At 42.7% G+C, this 26,749-nt stretch overlaps 2 protein-coding genes across 2 annotated transcripts in view; both read right to left on the reverse strand.

Moving 5' to 3' along the window:
• The window catches only part of CLYBL (citramalyl-CoA lyase), a 227,471-nt gene that overhangs the window by 101,276 nt on the left and 99,446 nt on the right, over positions 1-26,749 (reverse strand). The gene's annotated exons all lie outside the window — the stretch shown is intronic.
• Positions 712-10,359, reverse strand: LOC307065210 (CUE domain-containing protein 2-like; the record flags this gene model as incomplete). Its single annotated transcript, XM_079722045.1, is given in 6 exon segments — positions 712-1,086; positions 1,234-1,292; positions 1,295-1,783; positions 9,776-9,813; positions 9,855-9,958; positions 10,195-10,359. Coding segments are annotated over 6 exon segments (1,230 nt in total).

Raw genomic sequence — 26,749 nt, forward strand, 5'->3', positions numbered from 1 at the left:
CTTCCTTTTTAAGGTTGAATAATACTCCATTACACGTACGTACCACATTTTGTTTACCCATTCATCCACTGATGGATACGGATTATTTCCACCTTTTGACTACTGTGAATGATGCTGCTATGAACAAATATCTCTTCAAAACCCTGCTTTCAATTCTTTTGGGTATATCCCAGAAGTGGAACTGCTGGATCATATGGTTTTTTGAGGGAAAACCATACTTCTTTCTGTAGTGGCTGTATCACTTTACGTTTCCACTCAAACATTCTTTTAAAATATTTTCTGCTGCATTCAAGTCCAGTTACCACTAAAGGGGTGTTTTTGAACCAAAAAAAAAAGAATCATCTTTTATGTGCCCTTTTGCCCTTTAGAAACTGCCTCCACAAATTCTAATAAATTTTGCTAAATTCCCATTTGTTTATAAACATAAAAAATAATAAGAAAACAAATAAATCATTTTGAAGTAATACATGAATAAATTGCTATTTAGGACACCACACAGAAATGATACGGCCCTTTTGTTTTGTTTGTCTTTCCTGGGGCTCTACCTCCACTGTGCCCATGGCAGCTCCAAGGGGACGTCAGCACTGTGGAGCAAGGAAGCAGGGAAAGACGGGGGACAGGAGTTGGGGCGGGCCCTGTGTGCGGATGTAGGGCTCCTGCGTCCCTCTGGGATCTGAGCCTAGACGGCTCGGGCAGAGTCTGGCGAGTGCCTCAGTGGAAGCGGTACTTTCTGGCTGGCTTGAGGTTGACGTATGTGGCCTTCATTTCCCCAGCCTCAGGGGCCCGCACATCTTTGAATCGCTCCACTTTGGTGCTCACCAACCGGTTGTCCATGTACTGGATCAGCTTCTTGGGAGCCTCCTCAGGAGCCACAGGCCGGTGAATCTTCTGATTCTCTGCGCTATCCACCATCATGTACTTCTGCGGGATGGAGGACTTCAGCTCATCGTTTTGGGGGCCTCTGAGGCGCCTGGGCAGGTCCTGGTTGGGGCCATCCCAGGCCGGAGGCCTCTCCTCCTTCCCCTCTACCAGCATCTGCACAGCTTCCTCCGAGTCCCCTCGAGCTCTGGCCAACACCCACTGGGCCTGCTCCACCAAACAGGTAAGGAACACCTCCAGAAGTACGTCCACCCCCGGCAGCAGCTCCACCGAACAGGTAAGGAACACCTCCAGAAGTACGTCCACCCCCGGCAGCAGCTCCACCGAACAGGTAAGGAACACCTCCAGAAGTACGTCCACCCCCGGCAGCAGCTCCACCGAACAGGTAAGGAACACCTCCAGAAGTACGTCCACCCTGGCAGCAGCTCCTCCTCAGCGCCGGACGCCTCATCTTGGGTGTCCCTAGCAGCAGTCGGAGAAGACATCGTCTCTTCTTTGAACCGCTGCAGAGGCTCTGGGGAGACAGATACCTGACCCTGGACCTCAGAGTTCTGTGGTTGCAGGTTCTCTTTGTTCCTGGCACCACTCAACTGCCCTGAGAGCTTCTGCATCATTTCCCCTGTGGTACCCCTTGGGATGTGGGCGAAGCCAGGCACATAGGCCTCCATCATCTCAGTGAAGGCCTCCATATGGAAATTCTCCTCTGATGGGCCTGAGGGGCCCAGGTCCTCAAGGACCCCGAGCACACAGAAGATGGCCTCACCCAAGCCGCTGAGGTCGGCCTCTGGGAGGTGCGTCTGAACACAGGTAAGGGCGGCCGCGCTGACAACCCTCGCCGGCTCCACGCTCTCTCCCCTTCTGCTCCATCGGGCGCCGCCGGCAACTCGTCCCGCGCGGTGCAGCTCTCATCCCACAGCCCCACCAATGAGCGATACGGCCCTTCAAAAGTTCTTTTAAAGCAATTTTGACTCTAAGAGCTGACAAAGGTTGAAAATAAAAATTTCTCACAGAAGATTATGCACAAATCCTGATTCCTAAAGGACTCCTCTATTTGGGGCTGTATCCTCAATCCTCTGAGGGAGTTGGAGGAGTGTAACTGCCTGTCACTGCCTACTCTCTACGCTGGGAATAGAAATATTGGGGAAAATTGAGTTCTCTGTTGTAAGGCCCATGGTCTGACCTTGTATGACAATTCTGATGCTCATAGAAGAATCTGTGGGACTAGAATAAAGAGCCCATTCATCGATCCTTTCCTATACACCCCCCAAGTGACAGTAAAATTCACCTACAAATTCCAGCCATGCTTATGACTACTGATAACTAGGTATTTACACCAGCATCTGTAATAACTGAGGCCTACATATGTTCTCAGTTTGCTAAGTTCCCAACTGCCCAGAGAGATTCCTTCCCTATTTTGAAGAACTATGTTTCAGTTACTATGGCAACAGGGCAAGGAGAAGTGGGGAGTTTTCCATGGGCACAAGAGCAAAAGAACAGCTATTTGTCCTCCCACTGGCAGAACAGGGCCATTCGTGAGATTAGCATGTGGTGCAAACACAAACAAGCATGCAGCCCGCTTCAGAAAAGCCAAGACATTTTCAGGGCAAACTCTCTCACAAAGCAATTATATCACACCTTAATCAAGTGCTCCATTTTGTACTGAAAGGAAGAGATACTCTTTTGTGTCCAAAGCAGACACACATAGGATAGCAGTTTGTGGTCCGCTGTGGATTCACTTCAAAGGAAGGAGTCAGGGCACAGGGTGGGGAAGACCCACGGGCTGTGGGCCGGCCTTTCGGCCATTGTGGGGTGCCATGGAGAAGGAGGGATGCTGGTGAGGGACTTCCCTCCTGGCCTATACTTGCCATGGAAACCCCAGGAAAAGAGGTGAGTGTCAAATAAGGGACAGATTTATCAGAAATAGAGAAAAAAGCAGAACCCTTATTTTTGCTCACTTTGGTAAAATTTGTGTAATGCTGTTTCAGTGCAGATCTCTTCCTCCTCAGATGATCGGAATACCAAAGGGCAAAAGCAAGTGACCCAGTAATGGAACTCTTTTTTTCATACAGAATGAGAAAGCAAACAAACATCCATATCAAAATTACTCATTATCCTAAGTGAAATAAGCCAGACACACAAGGACTAATAATGTACGATTCCACTTCTGTGAGGCACCTAGAGACAGGAAGTATTATAGAATGGTGAGGGGGAAGGGGCAGGGGAGTTACCATTTAGTGGGCACAGAGTTTCAGTTCAGGAAGAGGAAAAAGTTCTGGAAATGGATGGTGGTGATGATTGTACAACAGTGAGAATGTACTTAATGCCACTGAACAATAAGCTTTAAATAGTTAAAACAGTAAAATGTATGTTATGTATATTTTACCACGGTGAAAAAAAATTTAAAGTTAACAATTCTCTTTCCCTTGTTATATCCATGCTATTGTTTCATAAACACAAATGTACTGATCAAATTCAGTACGGATCATGCATCCAATAAATACCGAGTCCACCACGAGCTGGCCCTTAGGCCAAGGGTTGAGCAAACATGGACAAGAAGCCATGTGTCCAGCAGACCCTCGCTGGTCACTGAATCCACTTCTTTGGCCACAGAACTGTAGTTCTCCAGATAGGTGCATGAGTGGGGTAAGTCCCAAGAGCAGAGGAAACCCTGTACAACTGGGTGACCATTAATGGGTCCCGAAGAAGAGAGCAAGTTTTCCATGAAAACAGAGATCCACGTTTGTATCTCGAATGGATCCGTCCTTATAAACTAATGTGGCCACAGCACCACTCTGCCCCGTGGCACTTGGGTGCTCGGTAGCACTTCTAAGGGCAACGCTGCCATTTTTCAGAAAGGCAAATGAAGAGGAGTTTGATACAAGCTAAGGCCGAGTCAGCCCAGCAGACGATAAGGAGGAAGACAAGGGCAGGGGTGAGGGTATTTGAGAGGAGGTGAGGGAGAGGAAGAGAATGAGGAAAAGAAAGGGAGGGAGGAGAAAGGATGGGTCCTGAAGGAAAGTAGGCGGGTAAGAAAGTGGGAGGGAGGGAGGGAGGGAAGGCGGCGGGGAGGGCCAAGAGGGAGAGCGGGGGATGGGATGCGAGGAGAGCAGCTTTGTTTTGCCGCAAAGCTCCGTGATTCCGGTTGAAGAGGGGATGACAATAGAGCATGTGCCTGCTAGTGGGCATTCCCCAGAATCCCACTTTCTTGCTCCACTTTTGGTGAGAAGAGGAGGAGCAGGGGTTTTATCTGAATGGGAAACTGGAGGGATTTTAGTCCCCCACCCACCCCCGGAGTGACACTGAGGTCAAGAGGGAAACCTGCACTCCTTCACTGAACACGTTTAAGAACACAGTGTGATTAGCATCTCTTCTGTTTCTGGGCTGCTTCAACCTGGGGCTCCCGGAAACACAAAGAAGTCTAAGGATGTTGTTTATCAATAGTTAACTGAGTTAATGTCGCTGAGAACTGCAGGAATGATGCTCAGGACCCTCTACCCAGAGTGATTCTTTTTAAATTAATTAATTAATTAATCAAGTTTTGGCTGCGTTGGTTCTTCGTTGCTGGGTGCAGGCTTTCTCTAGTTGCGGCGAGCGGGGGCTACTCTTCGTTGTGGTGCGCGGGCTTCTCATTGCGGTGGCTTCTCTTGTTGCGGAGCACAGGCTCTAGGCGTGCTGGCTTCCATAGTTGCGGCACGCGAGCTCAGTAGTTGTGACTCGCGGGCTCTACAGTACATGCTCAGGAGTTGTGGCGCACGGGCTTAGTTGCTCCGCGGCATGTGGGATCTTCCCAGACCAGGGCTCAAACCCATGTCCCCTGCATTGCCAGGCGGATTCTTTATTTTATATTTATTTATTTTATTTTTGGCTGTGTTGGGTCTTCGCCGCTGGGTGCAGGCTTTCTCTAGTTGTGCGAGCAGGGGCCACCCCTCGTTGCGGTGTGCTGGCTTCTCATTGCGGTGGCCCCTCTTGTTGCAGAGCATGGGCTCTAGGTGCGCGGGCTCAGTAGTTGTGGCTCATGGGCTCTAGAGTGCAGGCTCAGTAGTTGTGGTGCACGGGCTTAGCTGCTCCGTGGCATGTGGGATCTTCCCGGACCAGGGATCAAACCCGTGTCCCCTGCACTGGCAAGCGGCATCTTAATCACTGTGCCACAAGGGCAGTCCCCATAGCAATTTGATAGATGCATGTCCCAGTGTTGGGAATGATGAGAGAAAGCACCTGTCAAGTGCAGAACGTGGGAGCTTTTGGTAAATTGTAATTAAAACCTAAAGGACCTGCCAGTTGACTTCTCTTAGCCTCTGTAGAGACGATTTGGGGTTTTGGATGGTGAAATTCTGAGTGCAAGGAACCAAGAGCTTACTTGTTCCACTCCTGGCCATAACTGAGCACCCAGAGCAGAGCCTTATGTCTGGATTGTTCACTGCTGGCATTCCTGCCTAAGAAGATCTGATTCTAAAACGAGATGCATAAAAGACAATATTTAGTAGTTAATGTATTAAAACAGCCAATGGAGAGTATAGGAAATATTATCACCACAGGCCCACCAGAAAATTTCACACAAAAAAAGACCATTCACAAAAGTTCTCCATTTAGAGATTCCATTAGTACTCGGTTATCTTAGCTCAAAAAATAATAAATTTAAAGCTGAGATAACCAATTCCTGGCTTGGCAGAACTCTAGAGGTAACTGAGCAAATGTGAACTAGAAAGATCAATTTCTCAACTTTTTTTTAAAGGTCACGAAAGAAGACTGTCAACCTGACAGATGTAACCATGGATTCTTTTACAGAGTCCTTCAAAAGCTCAAAGGCTGCTAAATGTGTCAAATTATGCATCTCCCCCATGACCGGGGGTTCTTTGATATGAAAGTAATCATGGGAGAATTTTTTTTTCCTCCAGAAAAATGGACCTGCAATTTTGAGAAAACAGTTCTCTCCGCATCTTATTTATTTTACTTTTTTGGTAGCTGTCGTGAAAATCATCTAGGTTAACGGGATCTTCGTTTTCTCCCTAGATTCTCTCAAAAATTCCTTTCAAGTGTCAATCGCAATGAAATGAGGCCAAAATGTTACACAGCTTAGAATTTTGATATTTTGTTAGCTATAGTCCTTTGATTACCCTGATATGTAGATCTGGGGAAATTTTAATACTGATCTCTCTCTAGCACTGAATAATTTTTAGAAAAAACACAGTCTAATTGCCAGACCCATACCACACACACGAAAGCTGTGAATACAAGCTGTGATCACGAATCACGTGTATGCGGCTTTGACTGTGTGGGACCCACAGTAAGATTAAGATTGTTTTTTCCTTCTTAATTATTCAGAGCTAAGTGTGATGAAAATTAAAACTAAACATATGGATGTGATCATGAAGGCTTTCTCTAACATAGTTTTTTTTTTAAAGTTAATGTGCTACAGGCACTAACTCCTTTAAATATTTAAGGCAAGACTTCCTAGAACTTCTAATTTTAGGGGAGCTTAAGATTTTTTTCTTATTCAATGCCACACTTAGCAATGCACCAGCCAAAGTGCAGAACAGCCTCTTTTTCCTTTATATTTAGTTCTAAAAAAAAAACACTCTTACTGAATTTGTATTGTTACTTAGTTTTCTGTGGAATGAACTGGTCAGACTCAGAGAGTAACACTTTTATTGTAAATACACAGGGAATAAAATGAAAAATTAAGAGGGGAATCCTTTCCACAAGCTGTATGTCCATGACAATCTATGTTATGGTTTATTTTTGACTTGATTCAGGGTTTTCTATGATAATGGAAAGAGAGATGGAATAGATTATCCAGAGGACACGATAACCAGACAATTTTTTGCATGTGTCTTTGTAATGTATTAACTAATTTAAAAAGCTAATTTAATCTTATTTCTATCTGGAGTAACACCGATATTTGTCTTCCTTTGGTATGTGCAACTGATATGCTAAGAAATAGGTGGCTTGGAAGTCTGCTGGGTGACAAGGACAGACCACTTGAGACTGAAAAGTTGTTGTAGGTTATCATGGTACCATATGGACAATCTCCAAATGGTCCTTTCTCTGACTCTGGTTTCAGAAATGCAAACCGGGGACAGAGGAACTCTGAGCTACAACTTAGGAGGCCTGAAACATCCATCCGTAGATAGATGACGCTGGATTTCAGCTTCTGCCTGCCTGGCACATGTCCCTGGCACCCTGGTTCCATGCTTCCGTCTCACATGTCCTTTCTTTCCATTCCCATTTGCACCTCCCAAATCTCTCACGGACTCCACATTCAGCTGAGCTCACATTTCTTTGCTAACCCCAAACTCCTAGATGCACTTCCAGGGGGAATTCAACTGCCATCCATCACTCTAAATTGGTCCTTACCCTGACAGTCACTTCTGTCTTCCTCCTGGTTCTGCTCACTTAGCTAAGGTTAGGCTGGAGGGCTTAGCAGAATGCTGACTGTCCATATTGGCCAACCAGCTCCCAGTTAGTTTATGTTTGACTAAGTTACCCTTGCCAGGTCTCTCTGACTATAGTACAAGTGCTGAATACAAGAGCATTTGGTTCAAAAATCAAATAATAGAGCAAACTTTGTAGTAGTTCTCCATGGCATCCAGCATTTTAAAGAAAACAGAGCAAAGGAGCAAAACCTAAGAACTCACTTTATCTCATTCCCAGCAATATCAGTAGACTGCAATAACAGCCCAAAGGCAGGAAAAAACCATAGGATATTAAATTACAAAATACCAACATTTACATAGTAATTCCCACTAATTAAGAAAGATATAAGTTGTTTGTTATAAACATCACCAGGTCTTGAGCAAACACCAAGAGCTCACCACAGAGCCAAACCAAGCATTTGTCTAATCAGAGCCACTTTCCAAAGCGTTTTATTGGTACAGCTGCAGAGCGCACATTTTATCACACATGCTAATAATCCCAGTTATGGTGCCTACATTTTAATCATTTGTTCTGGGCTTGTTTCTCAAACAATTAGCACTAATGAATGGTCAGAATACCTCGGATCATATATGTCTAATTGCAGTCAAGAGAGGTTCTCGTCTGCATGTACATTTCAATTTACCTCTGGGGATAATGTTTGTTAATTGTATTTCTTTATATGCAAGCTAAGAAAAAGGCAGCTCAGGCAAAAAGGGACTAAGTGTTCTCCTCTTTCCCTTTGTTCCCACAAGAAGCTAAAGTCACTTCAAGAGGCACTTAATCCCATCATCCGCGGTTACAATTGCCTTGCAACATCAATCAAAAAGAATCTGAAGTAAAATGATGCAGCTATATTGTGTAATTAAAAGCAATTCAGGTAGTTATTGCTTGGGGCCCTTTATGGGTCCAAATACTTAAAATGGCCCTGCAGGGATCCTAAACACTGTAGTGTTTTAAATTTGGTCAGTAATAATATCTGGAGGAAAGGAAAGAATATGCAAAAAAAAACAAAAAAAAAAACCCAAAAGACCTCAAACAACAAAAAAAGCCCACTAGCCTCTCCTAGTGCGAATTGTAAAGCAAAAGACCAGGGAGAGCAAGAGCCTGAAGTGAAAAAACCCATGACTCGCAACTACAAAGTGAAATAAACGTAGAAAAAAAAGGAAGGAGAAAAAGAAAACAATTGATGTTTTCCAAATTCAACAGTCCCTGTCCCAATCCAACTTTTGCACTTGAGAAAAAAGAGTGTCAAAATGTTGGCTGGGTCTCTTCAACCTGAAATGAAACAGCCTTGTACGACCTATATTATAAAAAATAGAGGCTGTGTGAAAATCCAAACTTATTAAGAAAATAAATTTATGGTATGTTTAATGCCACAGTTACTTATAAAGGCAAGATGTGAAAAGTACTTTTTAAAAGTTTGGCACAGATTTTTTTTAAGTGATTTACTTAAATCATTTTTAAAAATTAAATGCTTTGGCTTTTAAGGCTTCATATATGGCTTTTTAAGCCAACAAGAGTTTAGCACAGTATTTTCTGTTGTGTGCTTTTAACAAAGAGCCATCATTGACAGGAGGCTGGGAAAATGTATAACTCTCTGGTTTTGATTCTTGGCTAAAATATTTTTAAGTAAAAACACAACTCCTCAACAGATGTAAGACTAGATGTTAAAATAACAATGTATGTTTAAGTTTTATCATCAATTCCCCTTTTATAATAAAAATGGGAAAGAAGGCTTCCTGTTGATTTACGAAAGGATTTCAGGGAAAAATGCTAAGCGTGTGCCAAAGTGAGCTATTGGATATTAAGGAACTTTTTATGAAAGACACCAGTTTACTGCCAGGATAAGGTGCATTCTGGAAGCAGATGACTAGTGAAAATACTCCATACCACTAGAATACACAGCACTTTGCAGCAGCCTCTATAAATACTTTCTAAAATACAGCTTAGTGGCAAATGTTCATTGTGGCCTGAAAAGTATTATGTGTGGGCATGTGAGGGTCATAAGATTTAACATTCAAACCACAAAATGACTGTCAGGTGAGATAGCCAACAACAGTTCATTTAAACACATAATTGACCTCATTTTCCACACAAATATTCTAGTAATTTAAGTGAGTGCAAAAGCCTACAGCTGAAAAATGCAAAAGTACTCCCTCAAAGGTTAACCTTATACGAACTACTGATGCAAAATGGAAGAATGGAACCAATCGTATTTCATTCTTTAACAGAACCAAACTTTAAAAAAATCTGTCATTAAAAACAAAATCTGCTGACCATGCTTCTTCCATTATATTGATCATAGCGTTAGGGACACTATATATGCTCAAGCAGTTTTGTGTCATAAGTACTTCCTATAAACTTAAACCTATTTATTATTATTCAGCGTCCAGTCTTCAAGCATCCGTTCAAAATCATTACCTTCAATGGGTGGGGAGTGGGGTCTGACATCCCCCCACTGCAGTATTCTTCTCACCCTTACCTTCTAGCTGCCCTTGTGAGGCGTCACACTCCGTGGGACTAAGAAGAGCAAGTGGGTGACAGAAGTGTCCTGGGATTACTTGAGCTTGATTCCCTGTCTCTCCACCACCACCACCAAAGTGCCCAGATAATTTACTTCATAATCAGGTACCGGTGCTTCTTTGCCACGACTGTGCTGCCCTACCTGAAGGCCAGGCACCAAGCTGAAAAAAACCCTCTATTTTGGATCCACCAAAGTATCTGTTCATGTCCTACAGTTTTTATTTCACTAGCCTTTGGATTTAGATAGGCAGGTACTTATTCTTAGGGAAAGGAAGTGTAAACTTTTAACAAGGAACACTTTAGGAATACCCCAAACTGCACTAAGTAAGAAGGAGAAAAACAGATCAATGATAATGAATTGCAGGCAAAAGTCTGTACTGCGATCTGTCTCCTGTAACAATTCCCAGACAGGTGCTTATCAATATCATATTTCTTTCCTCCCACACCCCAGGTCTCCTCACTGCTCCCATGTCTCTGATGCTCCCCTGGAATTCCCTGTGGATGGTGCCCACCACAAGCTGCCAGGAGCAGCCCTACAACCATCCCCTTCAATTCCTGCCATTGATCCAGCTGTGTGCATGCTGGCTAAATGCTGCCAGGTCAAGCTGGAGAACAGGACTTGAAAATTCAGTGCTAATTACTCTGATTACAATCTGTGTCTCAAGCAGCCAGAGCCTCCGGGAAGTTGTCTACATGCGACCTGTCTCTGAATCAAAAATCTCAGTTTGAGAGATGTAGAATCTATACCTGAGGACTTTCCAGCTCGTTAAGTTATAATATGGGCGTCAAGTCGTTCATGATACCTTCTCCTGAAGCATATGACTAAGGCAAGCCCAGAACGTGGAATGTACAAGACAGACGCAGAGGGGAAAGGATCAAACGGATCCCACGTAGCCACAAAAATTGCAAACACCAGCCCTGCAACATGATGCTCAGATGGCGATTTTCCTGAGATGACTTGAGACCCTTTGAACTCAACGAAGGAGTGAGTAGGGGCTTAAGGGAACACGCTCACAGGCGTCCTCGGTCCGCAAAGAGCCAGAGCCAGCTTGTCATGAGAACCTTGAACTTCTCAGGATCCATGCCAGTTGTGTATTTACCAATGAGCTCCCAAAGGCAGATGTACTAGAGTCAGAGAAAGTGATTTCATGAATATATTTATATGACATAAAGAACCCAAAAAACGTTGATGCGAGAGAATGCTAAGATACCAGTTTATTTTCCTGGGCTCACCAGCGTTTCTTTACATAAATTTGAATCATTTGGAAATAGGCTGCGGAGCAAGGCAGCTAGTTTTGCCCTGGAGTACATGGCTTATTTTCCTTTCTTCACAGACTATGTGCAGATATGCTTGTCCCTGACCAAGTTTGTATAAATAGAGTTCTTCCCAGGGCATGAATATTAGAACAGAATTAATTGCTCTGAATCATCATGCAGAATTCTGAAGGGATTTCTATTCTCACAGTGACATCACAATGCTAGGTTTCCAGATGCTGCCAAAGAGTTGAGTGTGATTTCGCCTCTAACCCATCATGGGGGCCCTTCTGCAGCTGGCGGGCACCATACAGGCTTTCTGATATGTGCCCAAAGCAAGGATTCTGAGGAAGAGAGGCTTTTCAGGGGACACTTTGGCGCTAAGTGGAGTCCCAAGACAGTAGGCAAAACCTGAACTGTCATTTTGAGCCTGGCCTGAACTGGCCAACACACGTCAAACACCACAGGGCCTTTATGAAATATTTTTCTTTCCTTCCCTCATTTCCTTCTTTCAAGTACTTAGTTCACAAGGTGTGTCTGTTATGTGTGTTTATTTGAAAACGAAACCGCTTTTAAAGGGCTCAGTTGTTTTACAACAAGAACCCTGAAAATAGAAGATAAAAATTTCAGTATGAACCCATTCTACAGAATACCATTATTTGATGACTTATTTAAATTATTTGCTGATTACTCAATCTAAACACAATTTTAAAAATAGAAGGGGCTTCCCTGGTGGCGCAGTAGTTGAGAATCTGCCTGCTAATGCAGGGGACAGGGGTTCGAGCCCTGGTCTGGGAAGATCCCACATGCCGCGGAGCAACTAGGCCTGTGAGCCACAACTACTGAGCCTGCGCGTCTGGAGCCTGTGCTCCGCAACAAGAGAGGCCGCAATAGTGAGAGGCCTGCGCACTGCGATGAAGAGTGGCCCCCACCTGCCACAACTAGAGAAAGCCCTCGCACAGAAACAAAGACCCAACACAGCCAAAAATAAATAAATAAATTTTAAAAAAAAGTAACAAATGTTCAAGTACAATTGGTGTCTTAAGAAAAAAAAATAGAAGTGATTGTATGTTTTTAAATTTTGGTAACTTCAAATGGTAATTTTTCTCTTTTTAAGAATTAAATGAAATCACAGTGTTAGCTTACCAAAACAAACAATTCCTGTATTTAAATAAAACGTACTGAGCTCCATGTCAGGCGCTCCTGCCGCTCAAAGTGAAGAATCTTGTAAGTCAAAACTTTTGGATACCTTAAGTTTTCATTTTTTTGTTTTTTCTGTGTACAACGAGAGAGCCAGCAAATCTCCTTCGTCTGTTTCTGAATATGGGTCTATGGGTCTGAATCTCTGGGTCTGTTTAGTTGGCAATAAGAACTTGGCCCTTTGCTTAATTTCCAAAATACACAACAGCTCATACAGCTCAGTATCAAAAAAACCAAGCAACCCAATTGAAAAATGGGCAGAAGACCTAAATAGACATTTCTCCAAAGAAGAAATACAGATGGCCAACAGGCACATGAAAAGATGCTCAACATCCCTAATTATTAGAGAAATGCAAATCAAAACTACAATGAGGTATCACCTCACACAGGTCAGAATGGCCATCACCAAAAAGTCTACAGATAATAAACGCTGGAGAGGGTATGGAGAAAGGGAACCCTCCTACACTGTTGGTGGGAATGTAAATTGGTTCAACTACTATGGAAAACAGCATGCAGATTCCTTAAAAAACTAAAAATAGAGTTACCATATGATCCAGCAATCTCACTCCTGGGTATATATCTGGAGAAAACTCTAATTCAAAAAGATACATGCACCCCAATGTTCACTGCCACACTATTTACAATAGCCAAGACATGGAAGCAACCTAAATGTCCATCAACAGATGAATGGATAAAGAAGATGTGGTACATATATAAAATGGAATATTAGCCATAAAAAAGAACGACATAATGCCATTTGCAGCAACATCGATGGACCTAGAGATTACCATGCTAAGTAAAGTAAGTCAGAGACAAATATCATGATATCACTTATATATGGAATCTAAAAAAAAATGATACAAATGAACTTACTGACAAAACAGAAACAGACTCACAGACATAGAAGACAAATTTATGATTACCAAAGGGGAAGGCAGGAGGGGAGGGATAAATGAGGAGTATAGGATTAATAGATACACACCACTATACATAAAATAAACAACAAGGATTTATTTTATAGCACATGGAACTATATTCAGTATCTTGTAATAAACTAAAATGGAAAAGAATCTGAAACAGAATACACACACACACACACACACACTGAATCACGTTGCAGTACAACAGAAACTAACACTACATTGTAAGTCAACTATACTTCAATAAAAAATAAAAAAGAACTCGGCCCTTTGGCTTGTGGACACTAATACAAGTTGATTAGCATCCAGCAAGGCCTGGAGTGGGCCACACTCATGGGCGTGGACCACCTTGCTTACCATCTTCCTTCCTGGTTAATTGTAGGGACCATCCAAGTCACCCTCACTGGGTTTCTCAATGGCCAAGAAACCCTTGCATTTGTTCCTCTTCTCAGACAAATTCTTCTAACAACCATCTGCCCTACACCATACCACAGGCATAATCTGTCCCCTGCAAGCTGAAAAATAGCTTACTCTACAAGCCCACTAAATAGAAAATGCACCAAAAATAGGCTGTGATCAATACAAATAAGTACAAGAAAGACTGCTCCAGATATAATTTCAATTTTATACAATTGATTTGTTCTTTCAAGGAGCCCTTAATTTACTCAATCCCTGATTGAGTTGTTACATGAATCAGGAAGGATTAACTATGAAGATAAAGGCAGATATTTCAATCAGGGAATACCCGCGATGGTCTAATTAAAGAATTTTTGCATCTCACTTACAGAACATTGCTGCTTAAGTATGGCACAGCATTTATTTAAAATGTCCCAGAGGCAATTAAGCCCTTGATTAACAATAACATTTTCTTCCTTAACTTCATTCTCAATTACCATGAAGCTCATTTCTCATTGCCTGGAACTTCCAGCATGTGGTACTCATGGCTTTAACTTGCATGGGATTCCACATAAGCCACCTAAAAAGGTTAGAAGGAATTGAGGTACACAGGAACTAGCCTCTTCTAAAAGTTGGAAGTCTTACTTGTTTTGCAGTTTGCTCACTCATCTCCTTCAGCTTGCAGCCTAGCCACATCCATGTATGTGTGATGACTCCACTCCAAGTTATGGGAGGAACAAGGGGATGTGGTGACCAGGACACAATTCCTAACTCTGAGAGTTCAGTGTTTCTTGAACTCAGAGCAGACCTGGATCTGGTGACACCTTAAGCGTGTCACTTAACCTCTCAGTCTCAGATTCAGATTCTGAGTTGGATGTAATAATAGGATTGTTGTGAGAAGTCTAATGAAATGATGCATGTGACACACCTGATAAAGTGCTTTGCACACAGAAAGTCCAACCAATAACAGCTCCTACTATTAAGGATAGTCTTCCCTGACCTCTGTGAGCTAGTCAGGTGGGTGTGGAACAGAGGGTCGCCTAGGATTCACACACCCACACAGACAGATGGTGGGAGGCACTCTGTCACACCCGGGAAATACACCTACCAAGGGGACTGGGGAGCCCACTTCCATGCTAAGGGTCGGCACCACAGAAAATAAAGAAGTCAGACTTATGTCTCCTCCTCTCTGATGCCCCCTAAGTCTTCACAACTTAATAGCTGGATAAGTGATCTACACATTTTGACTTATCTGTGAATTTGTCATCAGCTCTACAAGAGTGTTTCATGATTATCTATGTACATTAATCTACATCTGAAAAGAGAGAAGAATCAAAAGGGTTTTGCCATTCTTTTTATTTTAACGCTAGACAAATTTTTATTCAGTATTTCACTGATTCAACAAATAGATATTGGACATGTAAGCCAGGCAGGGATATCCAAATGGGGAGGAGAGAATCAGCCTTGGGGGAAGTCGAGGTCTAGCTGGGGAGACTGGGGTCTCTAAGGCAAGAGGGCAAATTCTAACTCTAGTTGGAAAACAGTGGGAGGGGCGATTCTGAGAAGGCTTCTCAGAGGTGGTGACAACAGATAGGGCCTTGGAAGGAGGAGGACAAACTCCAGAGGCAAAAAGTGCATTGTGGACGCAGTATAATGAGAAAGATTGAGACCATCTCCTCAAGTATCACCAGTGATTTTCTTTCTTTGCAAATGCCATGCCTACCTCTAATTCGTATCTGTTGCCCTCCTGCATGTGGGGGATTTCCAGGTATAAACAGCAGCTATTTGAAATACCAAGACAATGTCCTTTTTCCAATGTTGTACTCTGTCACAGATGGTGACCAAAACAGTGACACTCAATATCCTAAAATTTTCTGACCTAAAAAAAACTGCCAGACTTCCCTGGTGGTGCAGTGGTTAAGAATTCACCTGCCAATGCAGGGGACACGGGTTTGATCCCTGGTCCGGGAAGATCCCAAATGCCACGGAGCAACTAAGCCCATGCGCCACAACTACTGAGCCTGCACTCTAGAGCCTGCGAGCCACAACTACTGAAGCTCACACACCTAGAGCCTGTGTTCTGCAACAAGAGAAGCCACCGCAATGAGAAGCCCACGCACCGCAAGGAAGAGTAGCCCCTGCTCGCCTCAACTAGAGAAAGCCTGCGTGCCGCAACGAAGACCCAACGCAGCCAAAAATAAATAAATTTTAAAAATAAATTTATATTAAAAAACTCCCTTTTTTACTCTTCAGTAACATTTATTTATGCTTTTAAAATCATCTTTGAAATATATAGGACTTAAGTAATAATTCTTCTTAAGTAGATAGGGTGTTCCTTTAAAATCAGAATCATGTTGAAAGGAGATACAACCAGATTATATTTTGCATTATCTGAAGCTTATGAGAGCATTATTTAGGGACTTCCAGTATACAAGGGATAGTATGTCTGTCCACAGATACAAAATTTTAAAATGAAAGGCACCAGGACTCATACACACTAAGGCAAACAAACTTAAGTTCTCAATGGTAGTTTTTGCTCTTTTTTTTTCTTTTTAACATCTATTGAGTCCTTTACTTGCATTATCTCACTTAATCCTTCCCAAAATCCTACAAAATAAGTACTATTATTGCCATCTATTTTACATCGGGCAACACAGGTTTATTTTATTCTGTAACCTTAAATTTTCAAACAGGCAGCCGCTGACACTATTATGCCACATTTCACAACAGATACCAGTTTTTTCAGGGCACTGCACAAAAGCCAAAGAATATTAACTCCATCCATACTGGCTTCACGCTTAAAAAAGAAAACTGAAATAGAGATTTAGGCAAATAATGACAGTAAAGATGCCTTTTTTTCTCTTCAAAATTTTCTTTACGTGACAGTTTAGAACAGGACTCAGCAAACTTTACCTGAAAGGGCCAGATAGTAAATTATTTCAGACTTGTGAGCTGAGAGACAAAGTCAAGGATATTATACAGGGTCTTGTGTAACAAGAGGGAACACAAATTTCCACATACTTGGTAATGACAAAATTCAAAATTAAATTGCGTACAATTTTTTTGTAATACAGCTCTACTCACGAGAAGAAAAGCACTCTTTTTGGGGGGATAGCATCTTGCTTATTAATTGGAGTTCAAAGGTAATGTTCCCTATTCTCAATTCATTCATCTGGAAAAATCATTCTTAGTTCGAGAGCTGCACAAAAATAGGTGGCAGGCAGAATTTGGCCCTGGGACCCTGGTTTAGAATATTTCTCTAAGGCTTGAGCCACAGACAACTTCACTTACCCTAGAGACCCAGAGTTTCACAGACACAGGGTCCAAGTCACAGAGAAGTACTCATCTTTGAATCACAGGCCAGTGTACTAGTCCTGATTATTACTCAGAGACATCAACAAGTAGAAAGCTTCCAGGGCTCCTGGCTCCCTTCCCACGGGAGTCTCATTTTTTTATATCACTTGTTAACTTGGGAGGTTTGAAGTTGCTGCCACACCTACTAGTTTGTGCTGAACTAAAGAAAAGTCAGTTTGGTGTAAATCACGAAAAGCAACTATATATTCTCTATATGTGGTATTTAAAAAAAAAATCTCAGTTTCTCTTATTTCCCTTATCCTGACACCAAAAAATTTCTTTCTTGGCAAAGTTTTAAAAGATCAGTTTTGTGTTCCTAAGTATATCCAGCATTTCACCCTCCTTTTAAATACAAACCCCAGAAACTTAGTCTTCTGTGGGCTCCCTGCTCTTTGTGCGACCACAGGGTAGGGGTAGGGGAGGAGAGGGGAAAGAGGTGAGGAAGGAAGATACTGGCTCACAAAAGTCCAGAGAGTATTTGACTAAAAAAATATAGAGCAGGGTGGAAGAAATGAATCAGAAATCCCACAAACAGAGGAGGTTATTTTTTTCTTTTAAAAGATTAAGGATTGCAGGTTTTCATGCTTACTCAGATGGAACAAGAAAATATTTCAACCTCTTTGCCTCATTCAGTTTGGGTATGAACAAAATAAAGGCCAGGCACATTCAAAACATCCATTATAATTTTCTTCTTCCCTTTAAGATGATGAGACAACTGGTGAGAGATTTGGGATTACACTCCACACAGTAAACGATCATGGGGAAGAAAAGTGGGAAGCACACCCAAAACTCCAAGGGATCCGGAACCGGTACAGCTCTTCCCTGCCTTTCACGGTGACAGACATTCTAGGTAAAGCTTCCTTGCCACTGTGAGTTAAATCCCAGTTCTAGCATCAAGCCGGACACTCTGATTCCAGTTGTTCAGAACGAACAGGGAAGTGCACACAGCTGTTTTATACAAGTGTCCAAAGGAGCATGAGCCGTTTCTTTTGAGGAGAGGAACCATATTTTCCAAATTAGTCCAACTTGTGGTTGACAGGCTGAGCGCCCGTTTATCTCCGGCTATAAGCAACGCGTGCTCCTGATGACTAGCCATGCCTTCCAGAAAGCAGTTCACCACCACCGTGCTGTACACTGGGAGTGCAGGAGGTAAAACGCAAGGGAAACACACAAATGAGGAGAGGGAGGAAGTGAAGGCAGTAATTTTGACAATAAAGTGGAAAGGGTTTCAAGGGTTCAAATTACAACAGGGTCCTTCAATTCAGCTTGAGCAGCCCTCCTTGTCTACACAGATAAGTCTGTTGATTTGCCTGTTAGCGCCAACTCCCCAGTGATTAAAATTTCTTCAAGATCTCCTCTTCTTTAACCATCCCTACTGCACAGTACATCACTGGGACTCCAAGATCTTAAAAAATTAATCTAAATAACTGGTCACAATGAGAAGGAAGAACAGGAGGTAATATTTGAGAGGCGGAAACAGAGACAGAGAACGGACTTTAAGAATCATGATTTTGGGGAGTCGTGATTGTAGGAAGCACTCTTTTTGCTGACCCTGGCACTATACCTTGTACATAATGCATGCTAATTAAACAGATGAATGAGTAAAAAAAAGAATGCAAAAGCCAAAAATCTTAAACTAGCTTTATATAAATATGTGTTCCTTAATCATGTAGTAGTGATAATAATTATTTGTAAAGAATTTTAAAAATTAGAAGAGCAAGTAGAATCACACTGCTAACTTACCAACCAGTATACTGCATTAACCATGAAAATGAAAACAATGATACAGTCAGGAAATTGCCAAGGAAGTCGATGTATTAATATTTTTAAATATCTTTGAGTGAAGTATAAAGTTGTCCTGTAGAAACTGAAGGTGGGGTGCAGGTAAAGAATGCCTCTTTTACTACACACTGTGTTTTTATATTTTAGCTCTATTTTTAAGCTCTCAAGATATTTATAGCACTTATTTAATGGCTATGTTCTCAGAGATCAAGAAAGGGGGTACAGGTTTTATTTAAAACTTACTTAAAATAGCAAAATTACAAAACAGTGATTCATTATCATAATCCTCCTTTGGACACAGATTAAAATACACAGGAAACCGATTTCTCTCTGAAAAGGGAAGACAGAAAAGACCTCTTTAAGATGCTGCTATGTAATGCCAAAATCCTGAAAACAATTTGGTCTGAAAGATGTTGGCGTCTTTACATAATATACTGCATCCAGAAAACAGGAAAAAGAAAGAAAACGAATATATACTACCAACAAAAGCAAAGCCCCCACAGAATATACTGCAAAAGTCCAAAGCTTCTGATACTATTCATGCAAGTAAGTATACCTATACTTCCTGTGTTTGAAAATCTGTCAACCCCTTAGCCTCCAATGCAGAAGTAAGTGACAGTTTTACTAAAGAATTGAGTACAGATTCCTGAAATGCTGTCGGAAGTGACAGCACAGGCCTTCTGAATATCAGAAGACGCCTAGGTTTCCCCCTCGCCATCATGCAGCATGGCCACTGTCCATGTTTTCCCACACTCTATACATTAAATGTGTCCATTAGAACTCTCCTGCTAACCTCCCTGCACCTCACAACCTGTACCATCTCCCACTTCTGAAACCAGTACATGGCCTTCTCCATCACCCACCACATTGCACATTGCAATATTTCTGTTCTTTCAGTGGAATCATCAGTGGTTTGATGCTTTGAGACATTCTTTCTTTTTTAAAAGCAAGCTAGAGAGTCATTTATTCTGCTGTTAGGCTTTTTGTTTAAGTAAAGAAATTAAAGTCTCCTTCAGCTTAGAAGCAAGGTTTGCTAGCCCTCTTTTGGCCATACCAATCTTTATAACTTTTCTGCCCACGTTTACATTTCTTTATTGAGTGCAACCTGCCTATGTTGACGAAGTACAGAGTATAAAACCCTCAGTGCCCCTCCCTGAAGCCCTCCTAATGAAGCTCTGTCTAGGGCTCCTGGGGGCTCCTCTCACAGACTGGGGCTGGGCTGCCTCCCTCCCAGCCACGGTTTCCATGGTCCTCGCCACTGTGGTGTCCGCACCAGGCGTCCTGCAGAATCACGTTGGGCTGCTTTGCTGCTCTCTCCAAGGCCTCTGGGGCCCTTGTCCGGCCAGCCCCCCTGTACACCACTGCTCAGAGACGGCCCTGGGCCTGAGCCTCACTGTGTCTCTACCTGGAGATGGACCCACCTTGCCCCTCCGCTTGGGCCTAGCTTGGCCTGTCCTGAGGAAAGACGAAGGGCTAGTACCTGAGGTGGCAGCCCCAGTTCTCACTGGCAAAGTGAGGTCAGCGAGGCAGCCAAATGCTTTCTGCCCAGACTTGGCCAGTGCTGGGGCTGCCCCCACTAAGGCCCAGCAGTGCCTCCTGCCTGCCACTGGGCCTGCCAATGCCGTCCCTGCACTTGTAGGCTGTGGTGGTGATCATGTCTACCACATCTGCTAGTCAAATTTTAAAAGGCAAACTCAGATGTCGAATGAAGTCCGTTAACACAGGAACGTAAGGCCTCAGCCGCCCAACTGAGAGGCTGGTTTCCTGAGCATCTGCAGGTGCACCTTGAGATCCAAAGCTACAGTGACAAGCCCTTGGAAAGATGGGGCCCTAGAGCACCTGTCACCCTCCAGCCAGTGGTCGGTCTCGTAACGGCACTAACAATAGTAACAGCACTGATTGGGGGTGGGGAGTCCGGACAGTCAAACCCTTGAAACACTCAAGTACAGGCTGAAAGTGGCCCAGGATGTGGTGCTCCTCTTTCTCTCTTCCTAAACTTTATCCACACAAGAAAATCTCATTTTGCTAACAGAGAAAGAAGAAGAATCTCTTCAGTACCTCACCAATGGGCCGATGGCCACCTGTGCTGTCTCTGGTCCCCTCTGGAGGAGGGAAGGAGCGATGAAGTACCTTCTGGCCCCTCTTCCCCATTTATGTACATTTCCAAAGCCCATCAAACGCTGAAGATATTCAGCCCCCAAAAGACCTAGGTGTCCAGAAGTACACACCTTACCAGCTGAAACTATGCCTCAGAGACACAGATGGCAAGCACCACCAACCACCACTTCCCGTGTCCTTTCCTTACACCTAATTGATACTCAAGTAGATGACGGATAAACGAGTCCAATCTAAAAGGTCGTAGAAGACAGGTTTAGGAACTGACTTGTAAGTAGAGGTCCTTTTGGCTAAGATCCCATATATACTATCTCCACAGAAACAGCTGAGTACATTTGCTAGTCACTGACAGTGTATAAGGCACACTGCACCACACAGGCACACTGCAGCACGCACGCACACCACAGCACGCACGCACACCGCAGCACGCAGGCACACCGCAGCACGCAGGCACACCGCAGCACGCACGCACACCGCAGCACGCACGCACACTGCAGCACGCATGCACACTGCACCACACAGGCACACCGCAGCACGCACGCACACCGCAGCATGCAGGCACACCCTCCCCCACTTAGGGCTCACATGCTGGAAAGACAAGAGACATCAGGCAGAAGCATTCTTTTCAGCGCTACCTGTTTTGAACTTATGATGAGAGAGAACTTTTAATGCAGACCTTCATCCTAATCTACAGGAAGAGGACAACTGGATGGTCCTTGACATTATGCTTTCTCAAGCTCTAAAACAGCAAGGCCCCGTAGACCTTCCAGAACATAATTATGCAGAGAGTTTTCAGCATTACAAAGCAGAAGCAACAGCTGTCTTGGACATTTCAAAAAACTGCTGTTTTAAATCAAGTATTAAGAAAGACCCAAATTATACTGAATGGGTTTTCACCAAACACAAAAGCGGTATAATGGGATCTGTAAGATTACTTCTAAAATTCTCTGTAAATAAAGACCAAAAGGTATCATTTTCTGTGAGATCTATTATAAGGTAAAAGGACAATTTTCTTCAGCTAGCAGTTTGTATAGTTGGCTGTGGGAGAGAAAACTAGGGATTTTTTAAGCCCAGATCTGTTACTTGCCTATGTTTCAAAGGAAATGGTTCATTTGCTAGGTGGCCTACCCTTGCTACTTTCTGGATCCTAGATCTGACCTGAGGGTGGTTTGGCAGAGGCTGAAATGTGCTTCTGTTCATCCTTTTTTCACTTGGTATCAGAAGACAAGGTGCCCAGACGACCACAATCCTCAGATTTTATTAGAGACCTTCCACCCTGCCTCCCCGCTGAGACGTTTATCTGAAAAAGAACCTCCAGCCCAGGAAGAAACGTGGCAGCAGGCTTGATTTTGTTGAGGAGATTAAGGCTGTGGCCTCTTTCTTCTCAGCAATCACTATGCTGATTTTGTGAAAAAAGTAACATTTGGAAGATTTCCACTGTAGGGAAGTATTTAAAATATCTGCAATTAAGCTTCAAATAAACAAATGAGGCAGGTATTCCCTGGATCTAAAAAATCTTTGAGGTATTTTTCACAAGAATGAGGTTCTAAATATACATCTTTGCTTTCTTTTTGGTGGCACAAGAGACGTAAGGACCAGATAATTTCCCGGCCCCTGAGTGTGCATGATGGGAATGAGAATGTAAATGCTGAGGCCCTGGGGATACCCATAAGGGAGTGGGATTCCCAGAGGATTCCACGTGGGACAAGCCAGGTGCTGGCTGCTTTACCACATTCAGAGAACTTAATTCACACACTGAGCCCTGAGCTCTTGCCTTTCAGGCAAGGAAAAGTAAGTGACAGCTTGTGTCCTTTCCATGACACCATTCTGCCTCCCTGGCTCTCTCTAGTTTCAAATCTTGAAAAATCTATCAATCACGCAACTTCAGTTAGCATTCCAAGAACTACTCAGGTCAGGCCTGAGTGATCTATTCATAGACAGGCTTCACCCTCACAAAGAGTTAAAGCTGATTATCAAAACTAGAATACTTAGGGGTTTCCAATATTTATAATAATCACCGTAAATATAAATAAAAAAACAATTACATTGACAATTATAATAATGGTGATACAACACTATGAGCCTGGCATACAGTAGCAGTTTAATAAATAATATATGATGAACGAACAGGTATGTCTTTGGGTTCTTAATCTGGGAACAGTACCGAAAAAGAATCGAGAAGTCTAACATCTTATTCATTTCAAAATAATTTTTAAAACTCTTATGATTGGCTATTATTAAACCGTTAGCAGGAAAGCAGTAATTATCATGAAACATACTCTAAAATTAGTTCTGAAATCGTGCCTTAACTTGTTTACATAAACATGTCTCACATATAAATTCATTAAAATAAACCCAACTACCCCTCTATCAAATGAAAAAACAAAGAACAAAAAACCCAGTGCTTCAACTGGAAAAGAAGCAATTCTATCTACCCATACCCAAAACTATCTTCTTAAGTCAGGACTGTTAACCTACTGCCTTCACGCGCATGTGCAGTGGCTGAATTCTGTCCTGCTAAGGACAGAAAGCAGCAGCCCTAAGAGCCAACCCAACGTTATCTAGTGAGTAAACCACAAAGGGGAGGGGATTTACACAATCACAACAATGTTCCCCTGGGAGCCGTTCCAGTCCATCAGAACCCAAATCTAGCTTTTCAGTGGCACCTAAATGCATGGACGCCTAATAGACTTTGCATTTGCAATAAAGTAAATTGTATACCTTTCCAAAATTAGCTTATAAAATACAATAACTATGTGATTAAGTTTTTAACTAAGTGCTTTAAATACATCCTAAGCTGTTTCTAGATGGCAACAGCCACTGGGTTTCTACAGCACAGGACTCAAACGTTCCCTCGTATCCCTGATGGCCTCTCAACAAAGTTGGTAAATAAAAGAAAGCAAATGACAAGAGAATCCAGTTTCCTACCTGACCTGACCAGCCCAGGGCTAATCTTCAACTCTCCCGCAGCAGCCTCAGTGAAAGCACATACTGGTGGCCCTCACTTGTCCCTTTCTTGCTTTTGTTTCCTTTGAGAGCCATGCCTGAAACTTCCCCAAGCTGTGACTTTCTGAGTAAGAGGCAGATGCAGTGCCTTTAAAGAAGTTCACCATGTACATCACCATCCTACTTACTGTTAGTTCTTTCCTTCTCTTACATCAAGATTTCTTTCTGCCACCAACCTGAGAGCAGGCTCTTCCCTGAGCCGAGATCTCAGATACCGGTCATGCTTAAAGACCGACCCTGCTCATCAAAGATTAGAGAGCAATCGGCAGCATTCACTTCTCTTCGCCACAGCCAAGTAGGCCCGGTAAATGCTAATACTCAGCTTGATGCGTCAAGAACTTTAAGCCTCAGCAATGGCTAAGCAGAAAGTATCACAAATTTACTGAAATTATCTGTGGCACAGAAGAAAAGAGAAGGAATTAATCAAAGTCTCTCTCTTAATGCAATGCTTGACTGAACTACTCCAATCCCTTTTTAAACAGGATACTGGTGGCAAGTGACCCTAATGGCAGGCCCTAGTGAGATACACAAGGAACACTTGTTCTAGTTTTTTCTTTTATGACCTCATTAAGGAGGATTTTGAAGATTGTTCCTGAATATGAGAACAAAGTGTCTTAAGACATCTCTAGCTTTTTGTGTCTTTAGCCTTTTACTGCTGACATGGCCTTTGGGTCTGTGTTTATAACTAGGTACAGTTACGCTCACAATCATCTCCCCGCCCCCCAAAACAAGAATCAAGCAAGGTGATGTGGATGAAAAGAGTCAGAGCTGCACACCTCTAGATGCAGAGATGTGCTAGTTTCTTATACTGGAAAGTTCTGCCAAGACCAACTTGGGATCCACTCTTTTTTCATCTCCTCCGAGTTGTCGCTGCCATTAATTAGCTCTGGCGGCTGTTTTGAGGCTCTTACCAAGGGAGGGTGCAGGCTGCCAAATCTGCTAGTGTGAAAATAGTCCACCGCCAGCAACATTTTTCTGAGTGTTTGTTGACTCCACGCTTCACTTTAATATGGAAGATTATATTTTACGATCAGAAACAAACAACCAGATTTATAACCAAAGACTTGAAAGGAGGCAAACAGGGAAAAAGCCAGCCAAGGACTGAGCATAAATGTAGTATTTTTATTGACTTCTTGGAAACCAAATAACCTGGCATATTAGTGTGTGCATTTTGCAACAGACATTCAGCCCCATTGTACTACTTAGAAGAGAATAAAAAGAAACCCTACTGCTTGAAACCCAGCGGAACATCCCCACAACAGGGCACAACTGTTCCCTCATGCATGAATGGGAAGGAGATGAAAGAAAAGATGGACTTCTGAGGTACAGCAAAAAACAAAGACAACAAAAGTGCTGATCATGAGGGAATGACACAACTCGTTGCAGCAAAAGGGATGAGAGAAAGGAACTCAGACAATGGTGGGACAGCTAAGTGACACGTAGGAGAATTGAAAAATCTACAGAAGTGTCATTTCTCTCCAATCTTGATGAAAAACAATTAAATGTTGGTACATCTGTCATAAAAAAGATCACTGAAACCTGTTACCATCATTATGTATGGTAAACTCAATTGCCCAAACTGTACCTCTCCAATTAAACATTGCCACCTCTGTTTCTCACCCTTGCTAAAATGAAAAGTTTTAACTTCTATGATGCTTTACAACATCTGAATATGTTGAAACAAATTATAAAGGCTGAGGGGTACTGCGAATGTGTATGTACTCATGTATGTGTACACAGAGGTTTCAAACACTCTATGTAAAAGATGGGCTTTAGGAAATTGGTATATTAACTCAGCTTTTGTTTATAAAATATTTTCCTCTTGACTCACACTATAATTATAGAGATATTTGCTCTAAATTTTGGATTGGTTTTCATCTAGTAGCAGCTCCAAATATTTTGGCATTAAGTTTCTTTGCTCTCAAACCCCACTACCAAGAAGATATTGTTTGTAAACACTTAATATGAATGAAAGAAGCTCATGATTTAATGCCACCTTTAGGTAAATGCAGTCATTTGTAAGGAATGGGAATAATTACTTTTTGATGTTTCTGTTCTTCTTAAACAGAGGCACACCTGCCCACACTTCACTAATGTTGAGCCCTGCTAATGAAGTGTTCAGTGAGAAAATCCCATCAACCAAATACGTTAAAAAACCACCATATGAAATCTGCATGAGATGTTTATTGCTCCAGAAGTCCACCAGCCTGGGAAAGTCACACTGTTTTTAAGTGAGCTCCTGAGCGTTATTCCTTGCTTGATAACGTGCAACCCCTCACGAAACCCAGAAAGCAGTTATTGACCCTGTCAGAATGCCTGATTAATGGATAAACGCTGTAATTGATTAGCAAAGAAGTGTGAATTAAAACAGGGCACAGCATCAATAACCAGCTTCTAACAAAGGTGGTTGACGTAAAATGTGAAACAAGAGCCTGCGGCTATATCTCATCAAAGGCACGCTTTTCTTAAAAACAGGGGAGAGAAAGGGAAATAAACAGGCCTAATGTCCTGCTCCCTGTGATTCTTTAATCTTTCCTCTTGGTAAGGATGCTGTGTGGAGCCACCAGCGAATGGTATGGGAACTCACTGTTGTCCACTTTCAGTCCACCTTCGGATATCAAGCAGTATGAAGCAGTTAAATGTTTCCATTGTTCCAAGACTTAAAGAAAAAGCACGTAAGAAGTCCTATTCTCTCTTCATTTTGTTTGCTTGGAACTCTCTTCACTTATGTCCTCATAGAAGAATAAACTCTGCTTGCTCCGGTGCCCCTGGAGAGATAGAATGTTGCTTCCATCTGCTTCTGGACATGAAAAAGAAATTCATTCATTCACTCAGTCAGCCAGTCAGTCAGCCAGTCATCTAGCACCTGGGACAGACCAGTTATTCCTCTGAGCTGGGGAGTACAG

This window comes from Hyperoodon ampullatus (assembly GCF_949752795.1).
Source record: "Hyperoodon ampullatus genome assembly, chromosome: 16".
Lineage (NCBI taxonomy): Eukaryota > Metazoa > Chordata > Mammalia > Artiodactyla > Ziphiidae > Hyperoodon > Hyperoodon ampullatus.